This window comes from Antechinus flavipes, chromosome 1, assembly GCF_016432865.1.
Source record: "Antechinus flavipes isolate AdamAnt ecotype Samford, QLD, Australia chromosome 1, AdamAnt_v2, whole genome shotgun sequence".
NCBI lineage: Eukaryota > Metazoa > Chordata > Mammalia > Dasyuromorphia > Dasyuridae > Antechinus > Antechinus flavipes.
This window is the reverse complement of record NC_067398.1, coordinates 718,733,534-718,760,700: the sequence shown is the minus strand read 5'-3', so window position 1 is coordinate 718,760,700 and position 27,167 is coordinate 718,733,534. Positions and strand designations below refer to the sequence as shown.

Sequence of the window (27,167 nt, the reverse complement as noted above, 5' to 3'; positions counted from 1 at the left end):
GGCGACTTGGCCACCTTCTGTTATTCTGCTGGGCTATCTCCCCCCACCCTACATTTCCTCCAGGCTGACCTGCCACCATTCCCTGCACTCGACTTGCTGTGCCCTTCTCCTCCATTCTTTACACATCCTCCCTCTGCATCCCCACCTTGTTCACAGCCCAGGGCTGCCTCCTACAAGAAGCCGGCCCCGACTCCCAGCCCCCCCCCAACCCCCACCCCCAGATTGTCTGGGATTATTTTCCCTAGATGTTTATAGCTTGAAACAAGAGCGTTAGCTCTTCGGGGGCGGGGGCTGTTAGGCTTTTGGCTCTGGGTGCCTGGGCCTAGCACAGTCGTACATTTTGGAGGGAGCTCGTGTGAATCGTGACCTATGAGAGAACCAGGCCAACCCCTGCCCAGGTCTGGCCTGTGAGAAGAGAGCCCTCAGGGGCCCCGGGGCTTGGAGGCCCCAGAATTGCGCCTCTCGGGGCCGGCCCGGTTTCCAGTGAGCTGCAGAATTGGGGATCGGGCGGCGTGCCCCTAAAGATGTCTTGGTCCAGTCCTGGCGGCCTCGGGAAAAATGAGCCTTAAAGCATCGATCAAGGACTTCCTGTGTGCCAGACGTCAGCCCGCGTGAGATCTGGACCAAACCTTCTCAGGGACAGTGATGACCACAATGGCGACTGCAGCTGCATTTCTATGGTGGGGGTTTTGTGCTTGTTTTTTTTTGCTGAGGCATTTGGGGTTAAATGACTTGCCCAGGGTCGCACAGCCAGGAAGTGTTAAGTGTCTGAGATCAGATTTGAACTCAGGTCCTCCTGACTTTAGGGTCTGTGCTCCACCCACTGCGCCCCCTAGCTGCCCCCATATAGTGTTTTAAGGTTACAAAACACTTTACAAATATTGTTTCCTTTGAGCCTCACAATGACCCAGTAAGGCTGAGGTTGTTGTTATTCCCATTTGACAGATAGGGAAACTGAGGCAGCTAGCCAGAGAAAGAAGAAACAGAGAGACAGAGACAGAGAGAGAGAGAGAGACAGAGAGACAGACAGAAACAGAGACAGAGATAGAGACAGGGAAAGACAGAGAAATAGACAGGGAGAGTGACAGGAAGAGAGATAGAGACAGAATGAGAGAGACAGAGATAGACACAGACACACAGAGAGAGAGAGAGACAGACAGACAAACAGAGACAGATACAGAGAGAGACACAGAGAGAGAGAGAGAGAGAGACACACACACACACACACACACACACAGAGACAGAGACAGACACAGAGAAAGAGACAGATAGAGAGAAAGAGACAGAGAGACCTAGAGAGAGACAGACACAGAGAGACAGAGAGAGAGAGAAAGAGAGAGAGAGAGACAGAGACAGAGACAGAGAGACAGAGACAGAGACAGAGAGACAGAGACAGACAGAGACAGACACAGGAAAAGAGAGACAGATAGACAGAAAGAGACAGAGAAAGAGAGAGAGAAGGAGAATATTGATCCTTTTAGTTCTAGCTCCCAGGAGGAGGGGAGCATTTTTGAAGTACCTACTATGTGCTAGGCCCCGAATGCTTTATAAGTACATTTCATTTCATCTTCACAGCCGTGGGAGGCAGGTGCTGTTACAGTCTCTATTCTACAGATGAGGAAACTGAGGCAAATGGAGGTGAATTGACTTGCTCAGCCTAGGGCGTGACTGAGGTCAGAGTGAGGAATTCCCCTAATAGCGAGCCGCGCCCCCAGCACAAGGTTTGGCCGGCCTGGGTGTTTCCTTAGTCCCGTCCAGCTGGGAGAGCCGGTGCTTCTTTGCCCTGTGTCCCCTGTTTCAGGTAATTGCTTCTAGAGCTATTTTTCCTTTGGAGGAAGAGAGGGTTGGCGTCAGCCCTGCCCTTTCCTGGTTTGACTTGCTGGAGCCCAGCCCCCGCCGTGTTCTCATGGGCCTTACTCCCCAGGTGTCCCCTTGCCTCCCCCGCCCCATGGGCCCTAACTGCTGAGCCGCAGTGGGGTATAGGAGGCACTGGGGTGACTGCTGTCTGTGCGAGGGGCCGTTTCCGGGAGGGAGCGTTTCTCAGTTTGGATTCTGTAGCCCAGGTCTCCCCTCTAGGCTTAACTATGAAATTAAGCACCCAAAATGGGGGTTTCAGCTCCAGAGCCAGAGGAACCGAGTTCGAATCTCTCCTCTGTCGCTAGCTGGGTTATCAGGGCTCACGGAGAGAGCCGGATTCTAGGCTTTGAGCCCACGAAGTCCTTTCCCCTCCTGGCTTCCTCCGAGAGCTTCCATCAGGACCGTTCCGGGCCGGCCCAGCTTCAGGGTCAAACTCTCACACCTCGTTAGCACCCTCTCCCCAGAGGAATGGCCAGGAAGACGTTTCCCTGGGAGCCGCGGCGTTGGGGTCTGCACAGAGACCTCCTCTCGTCCTCCCGTAGATCAGTCTCACGATCCCATCATCACCTACCAGTAACGGTTCTGAAAACCTGAGGAGAGGGGGCCGTGCCGGCCTCCGCAAGTCCATTTAGTCCCCGATTGTTCTTCTTTAAATTCTCAAGGAGCTGTGATCTCTTGGATCCTGGATTTAGAGTTGGAAAGGGCCTTGGAAGCCGTCCAGTCTTGCCCCCTCAATTGACAGAGGAGGAAACCAAGAGCTTTTGGGGAAGGGAAGGATTCGACCACAAGTGGAACCTGACCTTGACTCCTGACCCACGCCCTTTCCCCCATAGCCCACCTTCGAATCCCCGTGGGCCTCTGCTAATGGTTAAATCGGTCTCCCCCATCCCCGGTGGGCACCTCCCCGGCCAGTGGGATTTCCCAGCACCCCTTGGCCGGGAATTAGGAAAGGTCCCCAGGGAAGGTTCGCCCCCGCAGCCTGGAGTCCTGAGGGTTTCACTGAGGGTTGTCAGAGCCGGACCGGAGCTCGGAAGATGCAGATTCCGGAGCTCTGTCTCCTTGGGTGCGATTTCTATATTTAGTCCCAATTACCTTCTCGGCATTAGGAGAAGTCATCTGACGCATCTGCCGAGGAGATCAGGTACTTCCCGTGTGCGTGTTGCTCCAAGGGAAGTGTGAGATTGACAGCAGCCTCTTCCCCATCTCCAGCTCGATGCTTTGGACACTGGGGCGTTTCCGGCCTGTTTTTAGGACCCGTACTTAGCTCCGGTGACTTAATGGGCCCGCTGAGCCCCACTGAGTGGTGCCCCCCGTGGGGCTCTCCATGTGCTGATAGCCCCCGCCCACGAGCTTATGCCCCCTCTCGTGTGCCCGCCCACTACCCCCACAGTCCTGGCGCCCAAAACGAGGCATGTGAGCCTTCAGAATCAGAGGTGCCCTGGGCAGAGGGCGTCAGGCAGGCAGAAGCAAGCTTGAGAGATTGCAGGAAGGGGAAGGAGTGATGGGGGCTGGTTAGGCGGGCACCCAGGGGTGGCGGGGACCCAGAAGACCCACCCACTCACCTGCCCACACTGCGGGCCATCACCCAGGAAGCGGCAGCTGCTTGTCTTGGGACAGCCTCAATTCCCTCCGGGTGACGACTCCTTGCCAGTGGTCGGCCTGTCTTTCCCCACAATAACTGATATCTTCCCACGTCACCCAGCCGGTTCTAGAGACTTATCTGCTCTGCCCTGGGCGCCGGTGACCTTTCCTCGCCAGCCAGGATTTGCCCACCGGCCCGGATGACCCGGCCCTGGCACACGATGCTTGGAGCTCGGGCTGTGTTATGGCACGGGATGGCACCGGTGGGCACCTTTCTCGGTGGGCAGATGTAGGGAAAGGGAGTCGTCTCGGAGCAGGGCGGCCGGGAGCTCTCCCTCAGCCCCAGCCTCCCGGATGGAGGCCGGGGCCAGACATAGTGATTTACTGGGAACATTTTCTCACAGTTTTAGAACCGGCCTCAGGCTGTGATAATAATGATGTTGTTTTTAAATAGTCCTCCCTCAGCTCCCCCCACCCCCAACACAATTGATGTGACTCCAGTACTGGGTTGGAGGAAGGTTCGGGTCAACCACCGATCTAATTGATCCAAATTTGCTTTAATTGCCCACAGCGACACGGTTCTCCATCCCGGCCCCCAGCGCCTCCGTGTTTAATTCTCAGCGGCAGCCGCAGTGATTTGGATAATAAAAAGCTCTCTGGTTCAGGGAGCCAGCAGAAAGGAGCGAACGGAGCTCTCTGAGGGCCCGGGCCGGACACCGAGGAGGCTGCTTTGGCCGGGTCTGCAGGGACAGGAGGTGGAGACGGGCCGGCCTTTCCGCCGGCGGTTTGGGGGCCTCTGCCACGGCCATGTGGAAAAGGGACTTGGCCGGCAAGGTCGTCTGGCCCATCCTTTCTCCATCTGCCTCCCTGCAGACTCGACTGCAGCCCCACGAACCTGGGCGGGGCTTTAGTATATATGTTGACGACCGTATTTCCCACTAATCGGCTTCCTTTGTAATCTTGTGTATTTTACACATGTAAAAATACTCTGCTCTAACATGTATTTCAACATATGTAACATGTATGGGACTCCCTGCCAGCTAGGGGAGGGGGAGGGGAAAGAGGGGAAGATTGGCCCAGAAGGCTTTGCAAGGGTCAATGTTGCAAAATTACCTGTGCAAATGCTTTGTAAATAAAGAGCTTGAATTAAAAAAAAATATGAAGGAACCAAAAAAAATCCTCTGAAAAGCGGCTCATGGACTCCCATACTGCCCCGAGTCCTGGACACAAAGGGCGCCCTGAGAGAGGCTGTTTTCGCAGAAATGCTCCAGTGAATCAGGGGCTGAGGAGTCATCAAGGCGTATCAGCGATACTTATCGATGGAGCAAGGGTGGGGGGAAGGGGGGAAGGAGCAGAAAAAGTTGCCATTCCAAGAACTTCTCTCCGTCCTGCAGAAGGGCAAAACAGAACAAACGCTAAGGGTCTCCAGGTAGAAGTGGAGGGGGCGGGTGTAGACACAATGAAACACAAAGGTGCAGGTGTTAGCACTGGGGGGGTGTGCAGCAAAATCAATGGGCACAGAAAGGGGGCAGGAAGAGGGACTGCCCACCCAAGCTTTAGGCAGCCGGTAGACTGTAAGCCCTCTGAGGGCAGGGACTAGTTGACTTTTTTTGGGGGGGGGTTGTGTCCCTTAGGCCTAGTTCAGTGCCCAAATGCATCGGGTGTCTAGTGTGAACTGAAAATGCCAAGGTGCTAGCTTTGGAATCAGGAAAATCTGGGTTCAAATCCAGCGGGATATGTGACACTGGGAAAGTCTCTTTACCTGTCTTCCTCAGTTTCCCCTCTTGTAAAACGAAGATAATAATAGCACCCACCTTGCAGGGTTGTTAATAAAGATCCAGTGAGATAATATTTGTAAAACACTTAATACTGTCGCTGGCTTAGGAAGTGCTTAATCAACGCCTGTCCCCTCCCCGCTCTAGAGCAGGAGTTAGCTGACCACCCCGAGAGTCTGACTCGGACCCTTCTAGACCTTCTGGACCTGCAGCTGGAGGAGCCTTAGAAATCCACTATTCCCCCCCTCCCCCCTCCCAGTTCCTCCCAGGCAGGGAAAGCATTTTCCCCAGCAGAGGCAGCAGGAAGCGGGCGACCCGGGCCTGGCCCACCTGCCGAGGAGCCGGCCTTTCTGCTCCTTCGCCTCCTCTCCGAAAGCTCCCCTGCACGTGTGAAAGCCAGAGGAGACCTGATATGTTTAAATCGCCTTAAATCGCTAATCTCGTAGAGAGTGAGGTCTGGGGGTTGGTTTGGATCTGGGAAATTTCACTCAATCCCTAATAAAAAGATGGGCAAAGAAACCGAAGCCACGGGGCTTTGGAGGCGGATAGGCCGGAAAGGCCGGGAAGGCTCGGGGCCCTCTCCCGGCTCGGGGATTGACGGGGATGGGGGGGAGGGCGATTGGATTTCTAAACCGGCTCCTCAGAGAGCAGGAGCTTCCCCCGTGGGAACGGTGGCGGCTCGTGGCTGACGTCAGATCTTCCGGCCCATTTGAGGGAAGGAGGTGAGCAGCATGTTAATGAAGGGGGCCGGAGGGAGACCAGAATATGAGGTGTGGGGGTGTTAACATCAGGGAGAGGAGAGTGTGAAATCCCAGCTAAGAAAAGAAGGGAGACAGAAAAGGAGGCAGCCCATTGGTCTGAATCTAGGCCTGACGTCCACCTGGCGCCGCGTGGCGGGTTTGGGACCCACCGATGGGCAGAGGGGGGAGATCCAGGGCTCCCTCGGGAAGTCGGGGAAGGACGAAGACCCCGCGCCCAACACCGCCTCGACTGTCCTGCCACAGCTGTGGGGCAGGGGGGCAAGACACAAAGAATCACAACTAATCTCCAGGTAGAGAATGGTGAAAAGAGCCAGATGTCACTGGGAGCCGGGACTATTGGGAATGGAAGGAGTCCCAGGATGCACCTGGTCTGTCCCCTCCCCAAAACAGCCCTGAAATGGTTATCCAGGCTCCTCACAAATACCCCCGGGAGAGGGGACCCAGAAGGCAAGATCATCCCCAGGGAGGGAAGAGGCCTACTATGTGCTGAATACATTTTGTAATGATTACATGTAGCTATAATTATGATCTCATTGATCCCCACGATAACCCTGGAGGTAGGGGCTATTATTGTTCCTATTTTATAATCAGGCCGGAGGTTTGGGGGGGGGATGAGTCGAGTTTTGGCCACGCCCACTTTCGGGTGGCTGCTGGACATCTGGTTTAAGAGTCTGAAAGGAGCTGGAAAGGAGCTGGTCAGCGGGGAGGCTGGAGGTGGAAGAGTCCATCTGATGCTGGAATTCACAAGGGGGTGAATGGTACAAGGGAGGGAGGGTCCAGGACACTGGCAGTTGGGTGAGTGTGTCCTGGAGGGGGGTCCGGCAAAGGGGACCGAGAAGCCGAGAGGAAGTGGTGTCAGTGAGAGGGTTGAGGAGATGAGACGGACGGTGGAGGAGGACCGAGTCCTGAGTGCTTTTTACCGATAATCAGAGCTTGGAGTCGGCAAGAGATGAGTTCAGATTTAGCCTCGGGCGCTTACTAGTGGTGTGACTCTGGGCAAGTCACTGCACCCTGCTTGCCTCAGTTTCCTCATCTGTAAAGTGAGCCGAAGAAACCACTTCTGAATCTTTGTCAAGAAAACCCCAAATTGGGGAGTCGGACATGACAGAAAATTGACTGAACACAATATAGATAATGATGGAATCCCTGGAGAAGGCCCCGGGGACCGTCAGTGGGGCAGGGCTCTAAGTAGTGATGGTCCTGGATGTCGCCTTTCAGGTCGGAAAAGTGGGCGTTCTCCAGTCAGTCGGGAGCCGGGCCTGGAGACAATGGTGATAATGCCCTGGCCACGGGCCCGCTGGAGAGCTCCGCTCACTCCTCTGGGGGTACAAGAAAATCGAGTTAATGCAGACCTAACAAATTCATTAATTCAGACACACACGCGGCCATCAGGGCTCCACCGCTGGCCGACGGGTCGAGGTTCCGGAGCTTTGGGCGTCTCTCCTGTCACTTGTTCCCCGCTGTAGAGCCCAGTGGGGGCTCTGAGCTATTCGGTTCCTACGGCCCTTTCTGCCAGAACCAAACCCTTAGGGATTTCTCCATCAGGATCCCTTGTCTGGACTTGAAGCAGAGCCCGCCAGCCCCTCTCCCACCAGCAGGACTCGCCAGCCCCCCGCCAGCCCCAGGGCCCGCCAGCCCCTCTCCCACCAGCAGGGCCCGCCAGCCCCCTGCCAATTCCAGGGCCCATTCTCTTCCACCGCCCAGACCCCTGGAAATCCACGGGCTCCCCAGCAGGTGCACACCCTGGCTCACGGCCATGACTTTTCTCGGACTCTTCCGGTTTCCACCCACTGCGTCACCAATAACCGAGGGCCGGCTTCTGCCCTACTTCTTTCTGTATTACCGGTGCCAGGAGAGCGTCCCTCAGCTCTCTTCCAAAGAGGGAAAAAGCTCATTACACTGGACACTGAAGGTGTCCCCTAAGCCCTTCCTTGTATAGGGAGCCATCCTCCGTCTCCTGGTGCCTTCCCCGGGACCATGACCTCCCCCATCCCGTCTACACCTCCCCCATCCCGTCTACACCTCCCCCATCCGTCTACACCTCCCCCCCCAAAGTCTGCCCCTGTGTCATATTTGGAAAAGGGCCAAGCAATGGAGGGTGTGAACAAGGTTGCAGGGGCAGGGCTTAAATGCATGGGGAAGAGTTTTAGGCTCTTTAATGGAGTCCATTTCCTTAGGATTCTTCTCTTTTCTCGCTGCTTCCTTGGGGATTCTGGGAAAGACCGACAAGCCCCAGTTGTGGCCCCTCTGACATGGGGCCCCCATGGATGTGGAGGGGGCCCCGGGGCCTGGGGTTGGGGGCGGGCCTGGGGCTTTTTCTGCTAACTCTGCACTGACTTCTCTCTCTCCCTCTCCTTCCAGCTGCTGTCCTGCTCTCTGTAGCCCGGCGGGCCATGGTCTGCCAGGGCTAGCCCTCTGTCTTCTCTCACCTCCCTCTTAGGTGGGTATGGCTTCCTTCTCTCTGCATGCCTTCTCTCTGCATGTCAGCCGACCGGCCGCCGGGGCGGGCACCTGCAGGGCGGGCACCTGCCCGGGGTCTGCGCCAGCCTTTGGGGGCGGGGGTGCCCGGGCAGCGGTCAGTCAGCACTGGCTGTGAGGGGGCGGCTGCCCTCCCAGGCCAGTGTCTTCACGTGAAAAGTGACTGGACGACCACCGAGGGGCTTTTGAGTGCTGACCTCCTCTGTCCTAGGTCCTCCCCCCCCCCCAGCTCTGACACCCCCTGTTCTCAGGCCCCTCCCTGGAAGGGAGATCCTATTTTAGTTCCATTTTACAGAGGGAGAAATTGGACCTGAGACAGACTAAATGAATCGCCCACGGCCTTAGTAAATGGCCCAGCATTCGAACTCAGGTCTTCTGGTCTCAAGCTGATGCTCTGTCCTTGTGTCACTCGGCTGCCTCCCAGGGGCTCCTCCCGTCCTCCTCCCCAGGCCCATCGGGGCTTCCGTGCCCTCCCCATTCTGGAGCCTCCTCTGAATGTGTCTCCCCCCCCCCTCGGATCTGGTCTGCTCCCCACCTCTGGCCTGGACTCTGGGCTCTGACTGGCCACGCCAGCTCAGAGCTCTACTTTTTTAGCTGCCAAACCATTCTGCCGACTCAGCTTAAGCTTGCGGTCCACTGAGACAGCCCAGCTCCTTTCCACATGTCCGTTTCCTCTGGTAGCCGTGGGACCTTGAGCAGATTATTCGGAAGCTTGGTTTCCTCCTCTGTAAAATCAGGCTCCGAGGGCCGCGAGGACCGCCCCAGTTTTATAATGTCGGGAGGAAACCCGCTTCCTCTCTTCCCCTGGCTTTTCTGACCCGGCCGCCCAGCCCCGATTCTCCCAGGCCGGTCCATCCCCTTTAGGCCGGGCGTTCAGTGCCAGGCAGCGGCTCCAAGGCCGGCTCCCCAGAGGCTCTGCTCCCATGAGGGCCGGAAGGGGGCGATGGGAGCCTGCCCGAGCGGCCTCTTTTCCATCGGGCGGATTAATTACTTTCAATTTAAAATTTAATCAATGAACAAAATGAGCCACTTTCGGGAAAGGCCGCCAGCCCGCACCGAGCCGCTCCCTGGGGCACCAGGCCCCTCCCCGGGGCACTGAGCGGCTCCCCCGGGCACCGGGCGGCTCCCCCGGGTACCTGGCCGCTCCCCTGGGCACCAAGCGGCTCCCCGGGTACCTGGCCGCTCCCCCGGACACCAGGCCCCTCCCCTGGTCACCCAGCCACTCCCCCGCACCGAGCCGCTCCCCCGGCACCTGGCCACTCCCCCCGGGGAACCCGGCCGCTCCCCTGGGCGCCTGACCGCTCCCCTGGGTACCAAGCTGCTCCCCCTGGCACCGGGCCCCTCCCCCGGGCACCTGGCCGATCCTCCCCCTCCCCCCCCAGGCTCCGAGCTGCTCCCCCGGGCACCAGGCCCCTCCCCCGGGCACCTGGCCCCTCCCTCGGGCACCAGGCCCCTCCCCCGGGCACCTGGCCCCTCCCCTGGGCACCGAGCTGCTCCCCTGGGTGCGGGGGCGCGGGCGGCGCTGCTCCGGGCCCTCCCTAACCTCTCCTTTGCCCCGGGCAGCCGGCCCCTCCCCCGGGCACCTGGCCCCTCCCCCGGGCACTTGGCCCCTCCCTCGGGCACCTGGCCCCTCCCCCGGGCACCGAGCTGCTCCCCTGGGTGCGGGGGCGCGGGCGGCGCTGCTCCGGGCCCTCCCTAACCTCTCCTTTGCCCCGGGCAGCCGGCCCCAGCGCCATGGATGACTACGACATCCGATCGGCCGCCAGCATCCTGGCCTCCGTGAAGGAGCAGGAGGCGCGCTTCGAGCGCCTCACACGCGCCCTGGAGGAGGAGCGGCGGAACGTGTCCCTGCAGCTGGAGCGCGCGCACCAGCCCTGCGAGCAGCCCCGGGCCAGCACGTGCACCATTGGCAACGGGCAGCCGCTGGCTACCGCCTGGCAGCAGCTGGTGCTGCAGGTAACCCTCCCTGCATGTGACCGAGGCCGCCCGGGGCTGGGGGCTGGGCGGGGCCACCTGGGGGACAACCCTAGGAGAGCGCCTCTGGGGGGCGGGGAGGGGCGGGGCTTTCTCCTGATTGGCTGCATGCGTGAGAGTCCGGGGATGCTGCCCTCTGCGACCTTGTGCGTCTCCCAACGCGGGTGAGCCTGCGGGCAGCAGGGGGCGCCTTGTGCTTTGGGGGCGCAAGGCTGGAGGGGGCCAAAGCCCAAGGTCGCGGTGTCTGGGACCTGGTCGGGGCTGTTGAATGGGCAGGTGGGGGGAGGGGCTGCCCAGGAGGGCTGGGCCAAAGCGGCCGGGCCACTTCCCAGCTCAGGCTCTGGCCCCGGCAAGTCAGCTCGTCTTCATGTGAAATCCGGGCCTTTTCCCCCGGGCCGCGCGGCCCCCTCCGTGGGGCCTGTGAAGCCTTAGGGGACGGAGTTATTCTGGCTGGTAGCGGGGCCTCTGCTTGGCCACAGACGGGTGTGGGGGAAGGGCTGACTCTACGGGACTTGGGCTGGGCAGAGGCCGCTGGGAAACCGCTCTGGGCCCGGAGGGGGGCGGGTGGCGGCGGCTCCTCCCCTTGCTTTGGGCCGTTTGGGTAACTGCATCCTAACAGAAGGATTTCCATCGCCATTTTGGGTCTTTTATAGTATTCGTTTAAAAGCCTAATTTTGAGAAGGGACCCGTGGAACCCATGACGCAAAAACCATAAAGAAACTGGCATAAAGGAGCCCAGAATGAGAACTTGACAGCCCGGGGTGGCCGCGGGTCGGAGCTCTGAGGGGTTCTTCCGGTTCTGCTTCCTCATTCCACACACGAGGAACCTGAATCTCAAAATTCAATGACTTGTCCATCCGTGATCCCAGAGGGAGGGAGGCTCGGCGTTCGTCCTCCTCCCGGGGACTCGCAATTCCTAGGGTTCGTGGTAGTGAATCCTCCTCTCTGAAAGGGGGGAGATCTGTAACGGAGAATCTCAGGGGGGAGCGCCCGTGGGGGCTCCAAGGAATCAACGATTCAAGTGATTCTCGGCTGAGGATTTTAGGGGGAAACATGCCAGTGACTGACAGTATGAGAGATTAAAGTGCTTCTCAATTGATAATCTTTGGGGGGGTATTTTATTTTATTTTATCATTTTTATTTTTTATGTAGCTTTTTTATTTACAAGTTCTATGCCTGGGTAATTTTACAGCATTGACAATTGCCAAACCTTTTGTTCCAATTTTTCCCCTCCTTCTCCTCACCAATTGATAATCTTAGGGGGAAGCGTACAGGTGGGGGCTCAAGCTGATGACATTAGAGATGAACATGATTGATAATTGATAATCTGGGGGGAGGGGAAGCATACTAGTGGGGGCTTAAATTGATGGAATTAAATATTAAAATGATTCTTAGCTGATTATTTTAGGGGAAACACGGAGCGAGCCTCAGACTGATGGTGTTAGAGATTAGAGTCGTTCGCAATTGATAATCTCGGGGGGAAGCACACCGGTGGGGGCTCAAGCCCATGGCATTAGAGAATCACTCCCAAGTCCTTAGGCGCACTTCTAGAACTGGGGCGGGGAATAGAGAACTGACTTGTCAGTGGGAATGAGAGCTGACAGAAGGCTACCCCGAGAGTTTACGTGGGCTAGGTCGGTACCTTTTCCCTCACAGGCCCTTGCCACCCTTGCCACCTTTGCCACCCTGTTGGCTCCCGATAGCCTCGCGATAAGAACAGGCCAATCCTGATTAGCATCCGATGTCAGACGAGATCGGGTACGTTCTGTTGGCACCTTGGACTGGGCCTGGCACGTATTAAGTGCCTAATAATGTCCACTTGATTGATTGATGGATAGCAGCAATATGTTCAGCAGCCCCAGGTCGGGGGGTGTCATGGGAACTGGGATCCTGGAACGGCGCCCGTCTGTCTCACGGGCTTTGGTGCTCAGGGGTCTTTCCAGGGTGCTGCCAAGGCGTGGCCCTGCTCCGTGCCCAGCTCTGCTCTCAGGGCTCTCAGGCTCACCGGGTAAGGGGCATCTTGAACAAAGAAAGCAAGCAAACACGGCCCAGGCTGTGCCCTTGCCCAGAGAGGCCAGACTTCCTATTGGTCACTCGGCGGCCTCAGCCCCTCCCGGCCAGGGTTTGGCCACATTTTTGGTTGGTGCTTTATTGCAGCTTACCCAAAATAAACTAGCTTTTCATGATTCCCCGGGACTGGCGGGGCTCCCCCGGTCCCCGCTGGGCAGCTGCGTGTTACCACGCTGAGCTTCTTTGGTGTTTTTTTTAAGGATAGTCTGTTTTTTTGTTTCCTAAAGAAGAGAAAAAAGGAAAGAAGCCAAGATTCAGAGGGTCCATATGAGTGCACACAAAGCCAAGGGCTTCTGGAAGTCGGTCGCCAGCTCGTTGCACACTCTGAGTCAGGGCCCTCCCTCCCTTTCTCTTGAAGGCCGGGCTGCATCCAGACTGCCTGGCCAGAGCAGGGCCCCCTCCCTTAGCCCTCTGAGACTGGCCCCAAGCCGGGCACCCGGCAGGGGTGCAGGGGAGCAGGCTGATTTACCTGGGATCCACGGAGGAGAACAGGGGTGAGGGGCCACCGCAGTTGGCTCAGCCTCTCACCCTCCCCGGCTTCTTCCAAGTCTCAGCCAAAGTTCTGCCTTTCCCAAGAAACCTCATCCAGCCTTCCTTAATTTCAGTGCCTTCCCTCCACCGAGAAGCCCCAGTTTTCCCGGCCGTGACTTGTCTCCCTCATTAGACTGGGAATTTTTGTTTTTGCTTCCCTTTCTATCCTTAGGGCTTAGCACGGTCCCTGGCACATAGGAGATGCTGGAGAAATTCTGTCTGACTGACTGGTCGAGCCCCCGGGGAGAGGGTGGGGTGAGGGTCAATAGTCCAATGAAATCGATAAAGTAGGGCCGGAACGGGGGCAGCAGCGTGGCTGGAGCCGGGGCAGTGGCCGGAGATGGGGCGGCAGCGCTTCCAGAGTGCTGGTGGGGCGCTTCCCATTCGTTGTCCTGATAGCTGCAGCCTCGATCGAGGCAAGTGAGGATTCCCTACTCAGCCGATCTCGATCCTCCCACTCAGCTACGAGTAGCCCACTACATTCCACCCTCCTGGGGACGTGGCGGGGAGGACACGTGCACAGCTCCCTACAGCGTGGCCTGTTGGGTGGGAAGCTGGTCTTGGAGACAGGAAAACTAGGTCCAAACCTGACTCCGACACCGTCTTTGTGGGCCTCAAACAGCTCCCAGCAGGAAGGAGTTGCCTCCACGGCTGCCTCTCCCAAGGGGGCTGCTCGGAACTCCCGTCTCAGCCACCCTGCCCTGTGCAGTCTTAAAGTGAATGTCTGAAATAAAAAGAAACTCAGATACAAAATTGCTGAGCAAATAAATAATGCTTTAATAGCAAAGCCAGCAAGTTACCATTAAATCAGGTCAACTAACTCCTCGTAATTAGTGACAAAGGAGTGATTTACGGCCTTATTTTTATGACGGAAAAGGGGAATCCCAAATAGGAAACTTGTTTTGCACATCATTCTATTGGACGAGACAGGCCATCTGACAGTGGGGCTTCTCCCAGTCTTTCTTAACCCAACAGTGACATGGAGCTGTCGAGGTGAGACTCACCCAGAAGTCTTTGCTCTGCAAGTGATGCCTTTTGTAAACAGAAAGCTTCCTGGGAGAGAGGAACCTGCGGCCTGTAGTGAGCAGTCAGCCGCCATCTTTCAGCTGCCAAGCCGAGAGAATTCTATTATTCAGTTTCATCTTTAGCTCAAGAAAAAGAGGGGACTTCTCCCCTTAGTCGACACCCCCTTTTCTCCAGCTGCCAGAAAGGGAAACTTAGTCTTAAAAAGTCTTATAATCTTAGGATTATTTTATTCCTGCAAACATCTATGTCTTACTCTAAATTTTCCACTACTAAATGATAAAGTCTTATCGATCTGTCCGTTCATTACATCTCTAGGTAACCTAGATTTAAGAGAATATCGGGGTTCCTCTGGCCAACTTTTTCTAAAAAATGGAGCTTCATTCTACGATCAAATTAAAAATAAACCCAAATAATCGATAGTAGGTTCCTTCTCATCAGCTCCTCTGGATCGGGGGTTGGACGTTTGGGATCTTTTGGGGACCAGAAGCCTCTTTGATTGTTATAATCTGGAGAATTCTTCCCCGATTGTGCATAAAATAAAATACATCGAATTACAAAGGAAACCTACTGTATTGGATACAGTTCTTGAACTGAAGAAAAAAAAACATTCGGGAGTCTCAGGTTAAGAACTCCTGCTCAAGACAGAAAGGACTTTTGTTATGTACGACCAAATATCCTTCCTGTTAAGTACAAGTAGGCCGCTATCTGTGTGGGTGGATGAAACGGCCACACTGGGAGTTCCCAACTGTTAAAAACACAACTTTCCCTAAGATTCCCATAATTCTGCAGTCAGTGAGGAGTTGGAGGAAGGGCGGTCGCTTCCAGACAAGGAAAGTAGCAGTAGGAGAAGGCTATTCTGGACCAGGAACAAACTTAGAAAAAGCCCAGAGATAGCAGGGTCATGTCAAGTCAGCTAAGCATTTATTAAGTGCCTACTGAATGCAGGTCATGAAAGATCCAGCTTGGCTGGAGCATTGAATATCCGAAAGGGGGATAGCGTGAGGAGAGGAAGGCAGAGATGAGGAGGATAAAGACAGGTGAGAGAAGGCTTTGATGGCCGACATCAAAATAGCATTTAATCCTACGGTCAGTGGGAACCCACAGAAGGTGATGTGGCCAGCCCTGTGCTTTAGGGAGGTTAACCCAACAACATATGAGGGACAAGGGAGAAAGAGGAGGCAGGGAGGCCAGGAAAGAGACATCATTTTTTTAAATTGCTAATACAACTTAATTTCCAGGGCTTAGCACAGTTCCTGGCACACAGTAAGCACTTAATAAATGCTTGTGGATTTATACTGGGCTCCCTTGTGACTATTTCCTTTGGCTCCTTAGGACAACATGGAGATGCAGAGCAAGAACTGAAAAGCAGATGGGGAAGGGGGAGGGGGACGCCATCCCTGTGCTCCTGGAGTGCCCCCAGGATGCTCTGGGGTGGCAGGGGGTGGCTGCCGAGCCGTTAACCCCGGGACGTTTATTCAGTCACAAAAAGCAATTGTTGTGATCACCCGTGTCATAGACGTCAGGGCATTCAATTGAAAGAAACAATAGGAAGAGCAGTTCTTCAGTCAGTTAACACTTATTAAGCACCTACTGTGTCCTCGACAGTGACTTCTGTGTGAGTGCCGGTGAAAGGCCGAGAACTGAAGGGCGATGAGAACGGTCGCTCCCGTTAGTCTCATTCCGTGGACGTTATCCCCCTGCATCCTCATGACTTAGGAGGGAGGATATGATCATCTCCATTTTCCAGTTGAGGAAACTGAGACCCAGAGGGGTTGATTACTAAGTCCAAAGATCCTAGATCCTGTGGGGAAAATTGGAAAATGACTCCAGTGGGTGGAGAGCTGCTGTGATCTAGTGAGCAGGGACCCAGAGGACCCAGATTCAAATCACCGTCCCTCCAGGTGCCATCTCTGTGACCTTGGGGCAGTCAGGTAGCACATGGATAGGGCCTCAGATGCTAACTGTGTGAGAACCTCAGTTTCTGCATCTGTAAAATGGGGATCAAATCACCTACGGGTTGCTATTTGTAAAGTGCTTAAAGGCACTGGGCCTGGCACACAGTAGGCATTTAATAAATGCTTGTTTTCTTCCCCTCCCTGCGCTGCAGTTTGATTGGTCCAAAGCATCCTACAGTTCCAATAGATCCTCCAAGGTTCTTTGTCTAACCTAGGTTTTTTATTTTTTTATTTTTTTTTAACAAATGAGGAAACAGAGCCCCCCGGGTTAACAAAACCAACTTAAGTCAGGGCCACAAGCATTTATTAAGCACCTTATGTGTGCAAGGCGCTGTGCTAATGACTGGGGATACAAAGAAAGGCAAAATCAATCCCTGCCCCCAAGGAGCTTACAGTCTAATGGCACAAGGTCAGAAGTCGGATTTGAATCCAGAGCCTGGGACCGCTGCTCTGTCCGTGGGGGCTTGCACCAGCCCCCGTTCTGTTGCCACTTCAGGTGGGAATCCCGCCAGGTCTGTCTGCCCTCTCTTGCTGCTTCCCTTGGCCCGGAGGGTCCGGGGCCCGGCCGGAAGCTGGGAGGAGAGCTCGCATGCTCGGTTTGCAACCCCAGTGCTGGGCTGCTTCCCCGCTCGGCCTGTGGGGGAAGGGCTTTCTGCCAGCTGGGTGCTGGGGAGCCGGATCTGGCCCCGATCGCAGCCGGGAGGGGCCCCAAGGTGGCGGGAAGAGATAGGACTTGGCAATGGGCAGATCTGCCAGAACAGAGTAAACAAGAGCAGGGAAGGGCCATGACATCACTGCCCACCAGCCGGAGCCCCGCTCCCTCTCACCATTGTCCGGGCTCTGAGGGGACTCCCTGGCCCCCGGAGCCTCAGAGAGGGGAGAATCGGGAACGAGCCCCCAGAAGGCTTAGCCGGTCCCTGCTTGGATACCCCCCGGGAGGGGAGGCTCACCACCACAAGCCCGACACCCAGGCCCTGCCAGGCTCCGTGCCCCACCTTCCGCTGCTCCAGGCCCAAGGAGAGCAGGGCCGAGCTTCCTTCTGGGGGGAAGCCCCTCCACTGTTTGGACAGCAGTTGTGGCTCCTCTGGGCCCTGCCTGTGGGCAGGGGGGGGAGAATGAGGGAGGGTCCTCAGGGCTGGGGACCCCGGTCCATGAGCCTATTCCAGAACTCCCTGGAGGGCCCCTAGAGCCCAGGAACTCCAACCCCCTCATTTTAATTTTGAGAAAACTGAGATTCCCTGCCCCCTTCCCTCCCCCTGCCCCGTGGTGGTCACTGAGGGGATTTGAACCCAGCCCCTCTGCCTCCACGTTCTGCTAGGGAACTCTCAGCTGGGGCAGGGAGCCCCGTCTCTCCCTGAGTTGGAACTCCCTTGCCAGTCTCCCTGAGGAGCCGCCACCAGCCTCTGGACCAGCGCCAGGGCCGGGGCGGGCGTTTTTTCCGGTTGAGCTGAGATGTGCCCGTCCATCCTTCTATCCTGCCCCCCTTCCCCTCCTCCCCCATAGAATCAGACTAATCCCTCTTCCCCTTGACGGCTCCTCAAATATTTGTGATGGCCAACCCCCCCTAGAGTTCTTCCCTCTGATCCCCAAGTCAAGGCTGAAACCGGGGTGGGGCCATAGGGACTGTGTCCCGAGGTGGCGCAGTCTGAGGACCCCGACAATAGCTCTCAACCTCGCTGGGGGCACTTAGACGCCGCCCGGGGCTGGCCAGGCTCCGAGACTTGAGGCGCAGGAAGTCTCCTGGGGGAAGGGGGGGGCTGACTTTCACTTAACGGCTGCACTCGGGGTGAACTTCTCCAGCCTCCGCTCCCTCCCCTTGTTCCAGGTGCTAAAATTCCTCGTTAAGGGCCCGCCTCCCGGTCACCTTGTCCGGGACGTGCTCCAGGTTTTTATCAGCGTCCTTCCTGAGAGGAGGCTCTGACTGCCTAGAATCCTCCCGACGTGACCGGGTTTCAAGCCGCGTCCCTCTTCCCCGTCCCTCCTCCCCGTCCCTCCTCCCCCGGGACCCTGGCTCCTGGTCACCCACCCCTGGACCCTCCAGCTTGTCACGACTTCAAGGCAGATTCCATTTCAGGGATGGGGGGGGAGCTTCGTCCACTGACCCCTCCCTGCCTTAGGAGGCAGATGAGCTTGGGGATAGTTGGGACGGGAAGAAAAGCATCGACCCCTCCCCGCTTCCTACTTAGCTTAACGGCCTCCAGGGACTTCTGTGGAACCTATTTCTGGGGCCCTCCCCCAGAACCTTCCCAGCGCCCCGAGGGGCTGCTCCAGCTCGCGACAGGTCATGTAGATATGGGGGTACAAAGACAGGCGGGCAGATAAGCAGGAAGATAAGTAGATAGACAGACAGAGAAGTAGAAAGACAGACAGACAGATAGAGAAGTAGAAAGATAGATGAATAGACAGACAGATGAATACAGACAGACACAGAGATGGCTAAATAGACAGACAGACGAGTAGTGGACAGATAAGAGCAACCAATACAGGCAGATAGATGGAGAGACAGACAGGCAGACAGAGAGACAGACAGGCAGAAAGAGAGATGCGTAGACAGATAAACAGAGAGATGGAGAGACAGACAGACCTATAGATGGCTAAACAGACAAGTAGATAAGTGGGTACATACATAGATGGACAGATAATAAATCAATGAATACAGACAGACAGGTAGACGAATAGATAGACAGAAAGACAGGCAGATAAGTGGATAGACAGATAGATAGATGAATAGACAGACATATGGATGGATAAATAGATAAGTCAGTAGGTAGATAGATGGACAATAAATACAGACAGACAGATGGATAGACAGACAGACAGATGGATGGACAGACAGACAGATGGATAGACAGACAGACAGATGGATAGACAGACAGACTGATGGATAGACAGACAGACCGATGGACAAATGGCTAAGTATACCGATAGGCAGACAGAGAAGTAGAAAGATACACAAATAAATAGACAAGCAGGAAAGTCGAAAGCCAGAGAAGTAGACAGACAGATGACAGGGAGATACACACACCCCTAGATAAATGCCGTACGTTAGGTAGATGTGGCTAAGGGATGGATGGCTGGAGAAAGAGAAAAAGAGATGAGAGAGAAAAGATGAGACAGAGAAACAAAGAGATGGAGACAGAAGAAGGAAGAGAAGGAGGGGAGGGGGAATAGAGAGGAGAGAGAGCCAGGAAAAGGGAGAGAGGGACAGAAACCAGAGGCGGAGAGACACAGAGAGACAGAGAGACAGGGAGTTCCGGGCCAGCGAATCTTGCCTGAGAGACCTGTTAAGCCCTCGCTGTGAGCCCCTTCCGTCCCAGAAACGGGGACAAACCCCACAGCGCGGGCCCGGGCTCGCTCGCCGATGGCCGAATGTTCGCGGGGCGGGTCAGCCTGGCCCTGGGGGTTCAGAGCCCCCCGCACGGCCGGGCGCACAGGCAGGAACTGTTGAGATGTTCCCCCCGTGCCGGACACGGGCTCCGAGGGGCAGCCGGACGATCTCTGCCCTCGAGGAGCTCTATGGGGGGGGGGAGAGCCCTGCTAGAACGGGGGAGGGAGGCCAGACTTCAGACAAGATGAAGCAAGACTCCCCTGTCGATGCCCCGGCGCTGGTTTCCAAAGCGGGGAAGTGGGAGAGGACCGGCTGTGGGGGGAATGATGACTGGAGGGTAAAGGACCTACTATGTGCTTTATAACTGTGATCTCATTTGATCCTCACAGCAAGGTGGGTGCATTATTCTCCCCATTTTACAGATGGGAAAATAGAGATGAAGTGACTTGCCCAGGGTCACACTAAGCTTGTAAGTGTTAAGTGTCTGAGGTCAGATTTGAACTCAGGTCCTCCTGACCGCAAAGCCGGTGCCCATCCCCTGGGCCACCGAGCTGCACTCCCTGTATTCCAGGTGCTCAGGTCTTTGTCCCCGGTCTGGTCCGTCCCGAACCCCAGTTTTGCCCTAAGCACTCTAGCTGTGGCAGCTCTCTGGGCCGGATCGGGGAACCTCCTGCGCCTCTTCCAGATTCAAGCTCCCATTGTTTTAGGGGGCCCATGTGGCCCCTCTGAGAGACACTTTGAGATCTGCAGGCAGGAGCCCAGGAGGGGCTGCTGAAGGGTGTGGACCAGTAGCTGGGCCCGGGGGTCAAGGCTAGCCCTGTTCTCTTCCCCCATCCCTGGGTCAGACCCTCCTCCCTCTCCCTCCTTCACCGCTTCCTCCTCCTCGCCTTTCACCTTCTTTATTTTTATTTTTATCTTTTGGGTTTTTCTCATTTCTTACTTCTTTTGTAAGTTTTTTTTACTCAAAACATATGCAAGGACAATTTTCACTGACCGTTAAAATTCACCTTCTTTCCCTACAAAAATAGAAAGAGTGTATTCAGAGCCAGGCCCTCTCCCACCACCTTGTGACCCTTCGCCCCCTGGGTCTCAGTTTCCTTATCTATTAGATGACAGAGTTGGACAAGCTTAAGGCCCCTCTAGCTCTGGATCCTCTGGTCCTGACTCGGGTCTCCCGACTCTGAAGGCTAATGCTCTACCCGTCACGGTCAGTCTCTGTTAAGCTCCTACTGTGTGCCAGGAGCCAGGCTAAGCTTGACAGACACAAAGACAGGATAAGCCATATTCACTCCCAGGAGACATAATAAGAATTATCAGCAGCAGCAGCAGCAGTGCTGACTCTGCGCCAGGAGCCATGTAGCTCCTTTACGTTATTATCTTATTGGATCCTCACAACAACCCTGGGAGGTGGATGCCGTTATTATCCCCATTTATGGATGAGTAAACTGAGGTACACCAAGCTGAATGACTCAACTAGCAAGCATATGAGGCTGGATTGGAACTTGGGTCTTCCTGACTTCAGGAAGTCTACTTCAGAGCACCTACTATGCTCCAGGCACTGTTCCGTACATTGGGGTTTGAGAGCAGGGCTCTTCGGGCCCCTCCCGCCCCACCCCCCTTCCTCACGTGTCCACTGCAGCTTAGTTCACAGAGGGCTTTGTGGACACCCTGTGTCTCCAAGGGGGCCCCTGGTTCTGGCCACAGATGGACTCCGGGGGCCGGGCGGGGCCCTTTGATGTCCAGAGGAAACAAAGCATCCTTTAAAAGAGCTTTTGGGGGAGAGATCAGCGTTGGTCCCTGGGCAAGGGCCGGGCAGCCCCATCCCAGCCCACAGCCCCCCCCTTTGACCCCTCCCACCATGAGCGTCCTTCCCCCTTGGGAGAGACCCAAAGCAGCCGTAGGGAGCCCCCGGCCTCCCCGGCCCATTCTGCCACATCTGCCGGGGGAGGACGAGGGCAGCCAGGGCCATATTAAGCTCTGGGTTCTACTTCTTCCTGAGCCATCAAGGACTTCTCTCTCCGAGGATGCCACGGGCATCCCCCCTATTTGGGGGCTCCCGGGGTAAGGGACCAGGAAGCTGCACCTTAAGTTGGGGTTCGAGAGAGGACAACGGCAGGAAGGTCAGGGATGGGGCTCAGCTGAGACACTAAAAGGGCTAAACCCTCTGACTGTGATGTCCTGGGACGCAGCTCCTGTTGACCTACCCTCGTTACAGCACTCTGGAAATCGTTTGAACTGGGCCCCTTAGCCGAGGTACTGAGGACAGAACATGAAAGCGAGGAAAGGCACTGGAGACTCTCGGTTATCAGTGAGGTTGAAGGAGGGAAAGAAAAGGGGCGTGGCTTAGCCAAGGTCCCGCAATTCCCATGGTGCTTAAGCCAAGTTCAAGGCCAGGGCTCTGCCTCCAAACCTAGTGTGCTTTCTTTCACAATTTGCTACTTAAGGCCTTTAAAAATCATTTGTTTTTTACAACTTTCCTTTTAAAAGCTCTCCCCGCCCCCCAAATAACAAATGTCCTTCACCTCCTCGCGCCTCCACGAATAGAAAGCACGAAAAACAAAGGCCGCGTTACAAATGTCCGCAGTCGAGCAAAACCAGATCCTGCGTTGGCCACATCCAAGACGATCGGGTCTCCCTCAGCCCTGTCAGGGGGTGGCTGACGGCCTTCGCCGCGAAGCCTCTGGAACCTGGGGTCATTGGGTTCGTTTCCAGTTACGTCCCTCCCACTTCCCGAACCCACAGAGCCATCCCTTACTCCAAAGCATTAAGGAAAGAAAGGCATTCAGCAAAACCAAGGAACACGTGACACGTGTATACACTAGTCTGGCCCCGGAGTCCCCCACCTCGGCAAGGAAAGAGGAAAGTGCATTTTCCCGTCCTTCCCCAGAGCCAAGCTTGACCAGTACATTTACAGAGCGCTTGGCTTTGTGGCCGCTGTTGCTGTAGTCCCTGTACTCGTCCCTCCCTGGTTCTGCCCGCGTCGCTCTCCCAGCTCCTGCAGATCCTCCCCGGCTTCCCTGACTTCTCCCTGCTCGTCGCTTCTCACGGCGCCGTTCCCCGCTCTGTGGGCGACAACCTCGCAACAACAAAAGTGCTCGTGGGTTTTCTCTTCTAGACTTGATGCAATTGGGGATCCCTGGGTGTGGGGTCTCTTGGTCAATTGGTGAATGACTTTCTTAGCATTGTTCCAAATTGCTAAGAACATCCGGGCCAGTCCGGAGGTTTGCCAGCAGCGTCACGGTGGTCCCTCTTGCCGCGCCTCCTCCCAGCTCGGACTCTCCTCCTCTGCCATCCTTGCCAGTTTGCTGACATATCAGAGTTGTTCCGGCTCCTCCTTTCTCAGGACTTTCGCACCATCTCCTGCGGTTGTTAGTAGGCGGCTTAATCTTTCTCTCTGCTTCTCGCTCTGCCAACTTTTTTCTTTCCTTAGGCTGATAGTAAATGCACAATTTGGGTGCATTTGGAGAGGTTTAGCCAAAGCCCCAGAGACAGTGAAGGTCAGAGCAAAGACTCCAACCCGGTGCTTGTTCTGGAGCCAGAGAACCTGGGGCAGCGAGGTACGCAGGGGATAGAGCACCAGGTCTGGGGTCAGGGAGCTCTGAGTTCAAATCTAACCTCTGAACACGTCATTCTGTTTGCCTCAGTTTCCTCATCTGTAAAATGGAGATAATAATGGCACCTACCTCTCAAGATCAAAGGAGATAATGGCACATAGTAGGCTCTTTATAAATGTTAGCTATTCGATTTTAGCTACCTGGGTGACCGTGGACAGGTCCCGTCACCCCCCTGCCTTCATCTTCTTTGTCTATAAAGTCAGGCAGTCGGTCAGGAGTCCGAATCTCCTGGAAGTGATCTTGGTGGTCTTGCAGAAGTCATTCTGCACTAACCATTCACCCTACATAGTTCTGGATGAATTCATGGGGAGCCGAGTTCAAATCTGCTTCCCGCCTCTGATGACCACTGTGCCCTTTCAGTCACCCTGGACCTCAGTTTCCCCATCAGTAAAATGATCCCTGAAGTCCTGTAATTCTAAATTTATCCTCCCATGAATCCAAAGCCCCTCCCCCTCCCTGGGTCTCCATTTCAGACCATGACCTCTGTATTTCCTTCCAACCCTCCCTCGGGGGTCCTGCGGGCTCCCAGCCCTTGCCGGCAGGTCTGCCTCCACCAGACCATCCACACGCCCCCCGGGCCGTCCTTAGGGGCAGTGGGTGACATCTCGCTGGGATCCATGACGAGGTCAAGGACCTCCAAGTTTTAGGCCCCTCCAGCCGGGGGTCTCTCTCCCCTCCCCTCCCCCCAGTTAGGGCATAAAGCCCCCCTAAGGGGATTGTGCTCCTCTTTAAGGTGGCTGGGGATGGGGAGCTCACCGCCTCTCTACTAATGTCCTCCCCTAATAATTAGGGAATTTTCTCCCATGTTGAGCTGAAATCAGCTTTCCAGAAACTCCCCGTTCTTGGTTCCGGCTCCCACAGCGAGGATCCGGGTCTGGCTGCTACTCTGGGAGTGGGAGTCAGGACCGCCGGGTCCGGGCTGGGAGGGCAGAGCCGGGAGGGGGGAAAGGGGGGGGTTGGCTGGGAAGCAGATAGCCCCTGGCTTGGGGGCGGAGCTTGTGGTCTGTGACCTGGGAGACGGAGCCGTGGGTCCAGGATGTGGGAGATGGAACCGAGGTGACTGACCTGCGAGACAAAGCCGGGGGCCAGTGACCTGGGAGGCAGAAGCCTGGGTCCGTGGCCTGAGAAAGGACCGTGGCTCCGGGAGGCAGGACTGGGGGGCCCACGGTCCACGGCCGGGAGACCGAGGGGAAGGGGGCTCGGCCCCCGGTGTGTTTTGCCCCCGACCCCCTGGCCCCGGGCCGGAGAGCTGTGTCAGACTCCCGTTTGGCAGCCGCCGCCGGGCCCCAAACCAGGTCATTTGAAAAAGTGAAACTCAGCAAGCGGGTAATCCGTGGCCAGCTGGCCTGACTCGCTGGCGTGTGGGGAAAGGACCAGAAGCAGCTGAAATAATGGAGCCGGCCCGGGGGGGCCGCGGCCCGGGGGCTTCGGGGGCACCCCCCGGACACCGCTCCAAGTTCAAGTTCCAGCAGAGGGCTTCGGGGAGGGCTAATTAATGGAAAAATGCTCAAGATGGGCCCGGGCCAAGCCTTGAACTCCGAGTCTGAGGCCGTTCCAGCCCACCCCTTCTCCCCTGCTCCTTATTAAACCTCTATTCACCCATGGAAACGTGTGCTTCGGGGCCCAGCAAGGGCTGGGGAGGGGGGCGGATCCTAGCGACCAGAGAGGGGAGCAGGGGGGACCCTCTGAAAATGGAAGGGGAGAGTCCGGGATGTTCCAGAGGGGTGGACGACAGCTCCTACTCCAGTGTGGCCGGTCACTGCGGGGGCCTGGGAAGAGCCGGGAGGGAAAGCTCGCCACACATGTGCCCCCCCTTCCTCCTCCCTTCCTCTTAGAGTTACTGTGAAAAACCCAGAGATGGAGCCATTTGTTCATTCATTTATACACACTCACAAGCACTCATAATCATACAATCACATGCAAAATCACTCACAATCATGTAATCACACGCAAAATCACTCACAATCATGCAATCACTCACAATCATACAACCACGCACAAAATCACTCACAATCACACAGACACAGACACTCACAATTGCTCATAATCATACAATCACACACAAAATCACTCACAATTATACAATCACATGCAAAACCACTCACAATCACACTCACAGAGACAGACACTCACAATCGTACAATCACACACAGAATCACTCACAATCACACTCAGACAGTCACTCCCTCCCTCCCCTCCCCCAGAGGTGTCCCGTCATGGGCAGAGACAGAGACAGAGACAGAGGGAAAAGAGAGAGAGAAGGAAGCTGAGGGAGAAGGCTCACCTGGGGGGGTCTCTGGGGCCAGGATGCTTCCCCACAGCAGGGGGATCCTGGAGTCTGGGCCACCCCTAAGGTCAGGCCCTCCGTGATGAAACCTCTGGCTCCTGTCACTCAGGACAGCTCATTCTCCCTGCCACAGGCCTCAGTTTCCTAACCTGTGATATGGGGAGAGGATCCCTTTCTCAGCTTGTCTCAGGGCAGGCCACTCTAGACACCGTCTCCTCCCTTGGTACCAGCTGAGACGCCCATTAGGGATAAAGCCCGGTAGGAATCGGATCCCCCCAGGTCCCCGATCTCTGGCTGGAGGGGCCACAAAGGCCTTCTCTGGGCCTGGCTCGCGACTTAGATGCATGAGAAGGGCCCAGGTGCTGGGGGGGCTCCGTCGGGGTGGGGCGCTACCGGGGGTTGTGTGTGAGTGGGAGGAGAGGCCCCCAGCCCCCTCCAGAGTATCCCTGTGGGAGAGTGCTCTGGCAGCCATCCCCGGAGGGTCGCGGAGCCCTGCTTGGAGCTTTAGAAGGACAAAGGTGAGGGCACAGACCCAAGGTCCCGTGGGGCCCTCGGTTGTTGGCCGCAGGCCCAGGAGCCGGGTGGTCAGGCTGGGCCCGGGGAGACGGCCCCCCCGGCGAGGCCCAGGTGGCTGGGGCCGGGACTCGGAGCACAAGGGGCAGGGAAGGAGCAGAGGGATCTTGACCTGAGGGCGGGCACTCGGGGGAGCCGGTTTAGTGGTGGTCCCAGCTTCCCACTGCCTCCCTGCCCCCGATCCATCAGCTTTCCTGGCAATGCCTCATTTGGCTGCCTCCAATTAACCTTGTCCAGAGGATGTATCAGCACCTCCCTGAGGACCCCCCGGAGTGCGGGCAGGAGGGGGCGGAGTTTGTCCTGAAAGGAAAATAACAGACCAGCATGGGGGGGTCTGCTCTAACCCGCCCAGCTCTGACCTCCCCTGTTCTAAGTTCCCTCCCGCCCCTGACAGCTCCTGTTCTAAGACCCCCAGCTCTGACCTCCCCTGTTCTAAGTTCCCTCCCACCCCTGATAGCCCCTGTTTTAGGGGCCCTTCTTCCCCGCTCTGACACCCTCTCCCCTCCACCCTTGATTCCCAGGCGTTCCGGGCAGGATCTGGGGCTCCCTCTCCTCCTCGGGCCTCTTGTCTGACGCCCCTGGGCATCCTCCGGGAGCTGGACAGGGAACCTCTCTGTCTCCCGGCTCAGCCAGTGAGTGTGGTCCAAGGGCTGTGGCCGGTCGTTGGGGTCAGGGAGGGAGCTCTGACCTCTGGGGGCCTCAATGGCCGGGCGAGGTTCCCGAGCTTTCCAGAGCCTTCCCTCCCCCGGCCCCGTGTGGGCGGCAGGGTCAGGAGCGGCCAGCTTTGCCAGCTTTGCCAGCTTTTTGATTAAAGGCTTTCTCTGCCCCAAGCACGGGGTAAGATCTGGCCCAATCGCTCCCTGCCCTCAAAAAGTCCCCATCTGATGTGGGAGATCTGGAGGCCCTGACCGAGGGCAGCCATGGCCCTGAGGCCTCCGGCCTTGTAGGGAGCCCAATGGCTCCCGGAGAACGGAGGCTTTGAGTTGGGTCTCGAAGGAAATCAGGGAAACTTTGAGGTGCCGGTGTGGAAGGAGGAGAGAGTTCCAACTGTGACAGAGACGTGGAGGTGGGAGATGGCGGGTTGAGCCCGTGTTGCTATTGAGGAAGGAGCCTGGGAAGGTAAGAAGGGGACGAGTTGGAGCTTTAAATCCCAAAGGATCTTTTTTGTTCTGTTGGATCCTGGAGATATCAGGGCGCCCCTTGAGCAAGAGGATGGCATAGTCGGAATCTCGAGACTCTAGAAACATCCCTGGGTAGGCGCCCATTCTGGGGCTACGGAGGCAAAAAGACAAAATGAACCTGGAGCTGCCTTCTGGGAGTTTCCATTCCCTAACATTTACCCCGCCTGGGGCCAGGG

The 27,167-nt window shown here is 56.5% G+C and overlaps 1 protein-coding gene across 5 annotated transcripts in view; it reads left to right on the top strand.

Annotated features, from left to right (window-relative positions):
* Positions 1–27,167, top strand: part of ARVCF (ARVCF delta catenin family member) — a 283,940-nt gene that overhangs the window by 179,163 nt on the left and 77,610 nt on the right. For 4 of the 5 annotated variants that reach the window (XM_051973221.1, XM_051973222.1, XM_051973220.1 and 1 more), the window contains 2 exons: positions 8,336–8,414; positions 10,173–10,408. The exons of the other annotated variant lie outside the window; for it this stretch is intronic. In XM_051973221.1, the coding sequence (XP_051829181.1) occupies positions 10,187–10,408 (222 nt within the window). In that variant the 5' untranslated portion in view covers positions 8,336–8,414; positions 10,173–10,186. The remainder of the gene's footprint in view (positions 1–8,335; positions 8,415–10,172; positions 10,409–27,167) is intronic. 5 annotated transcript variants of the gene reach the window in all.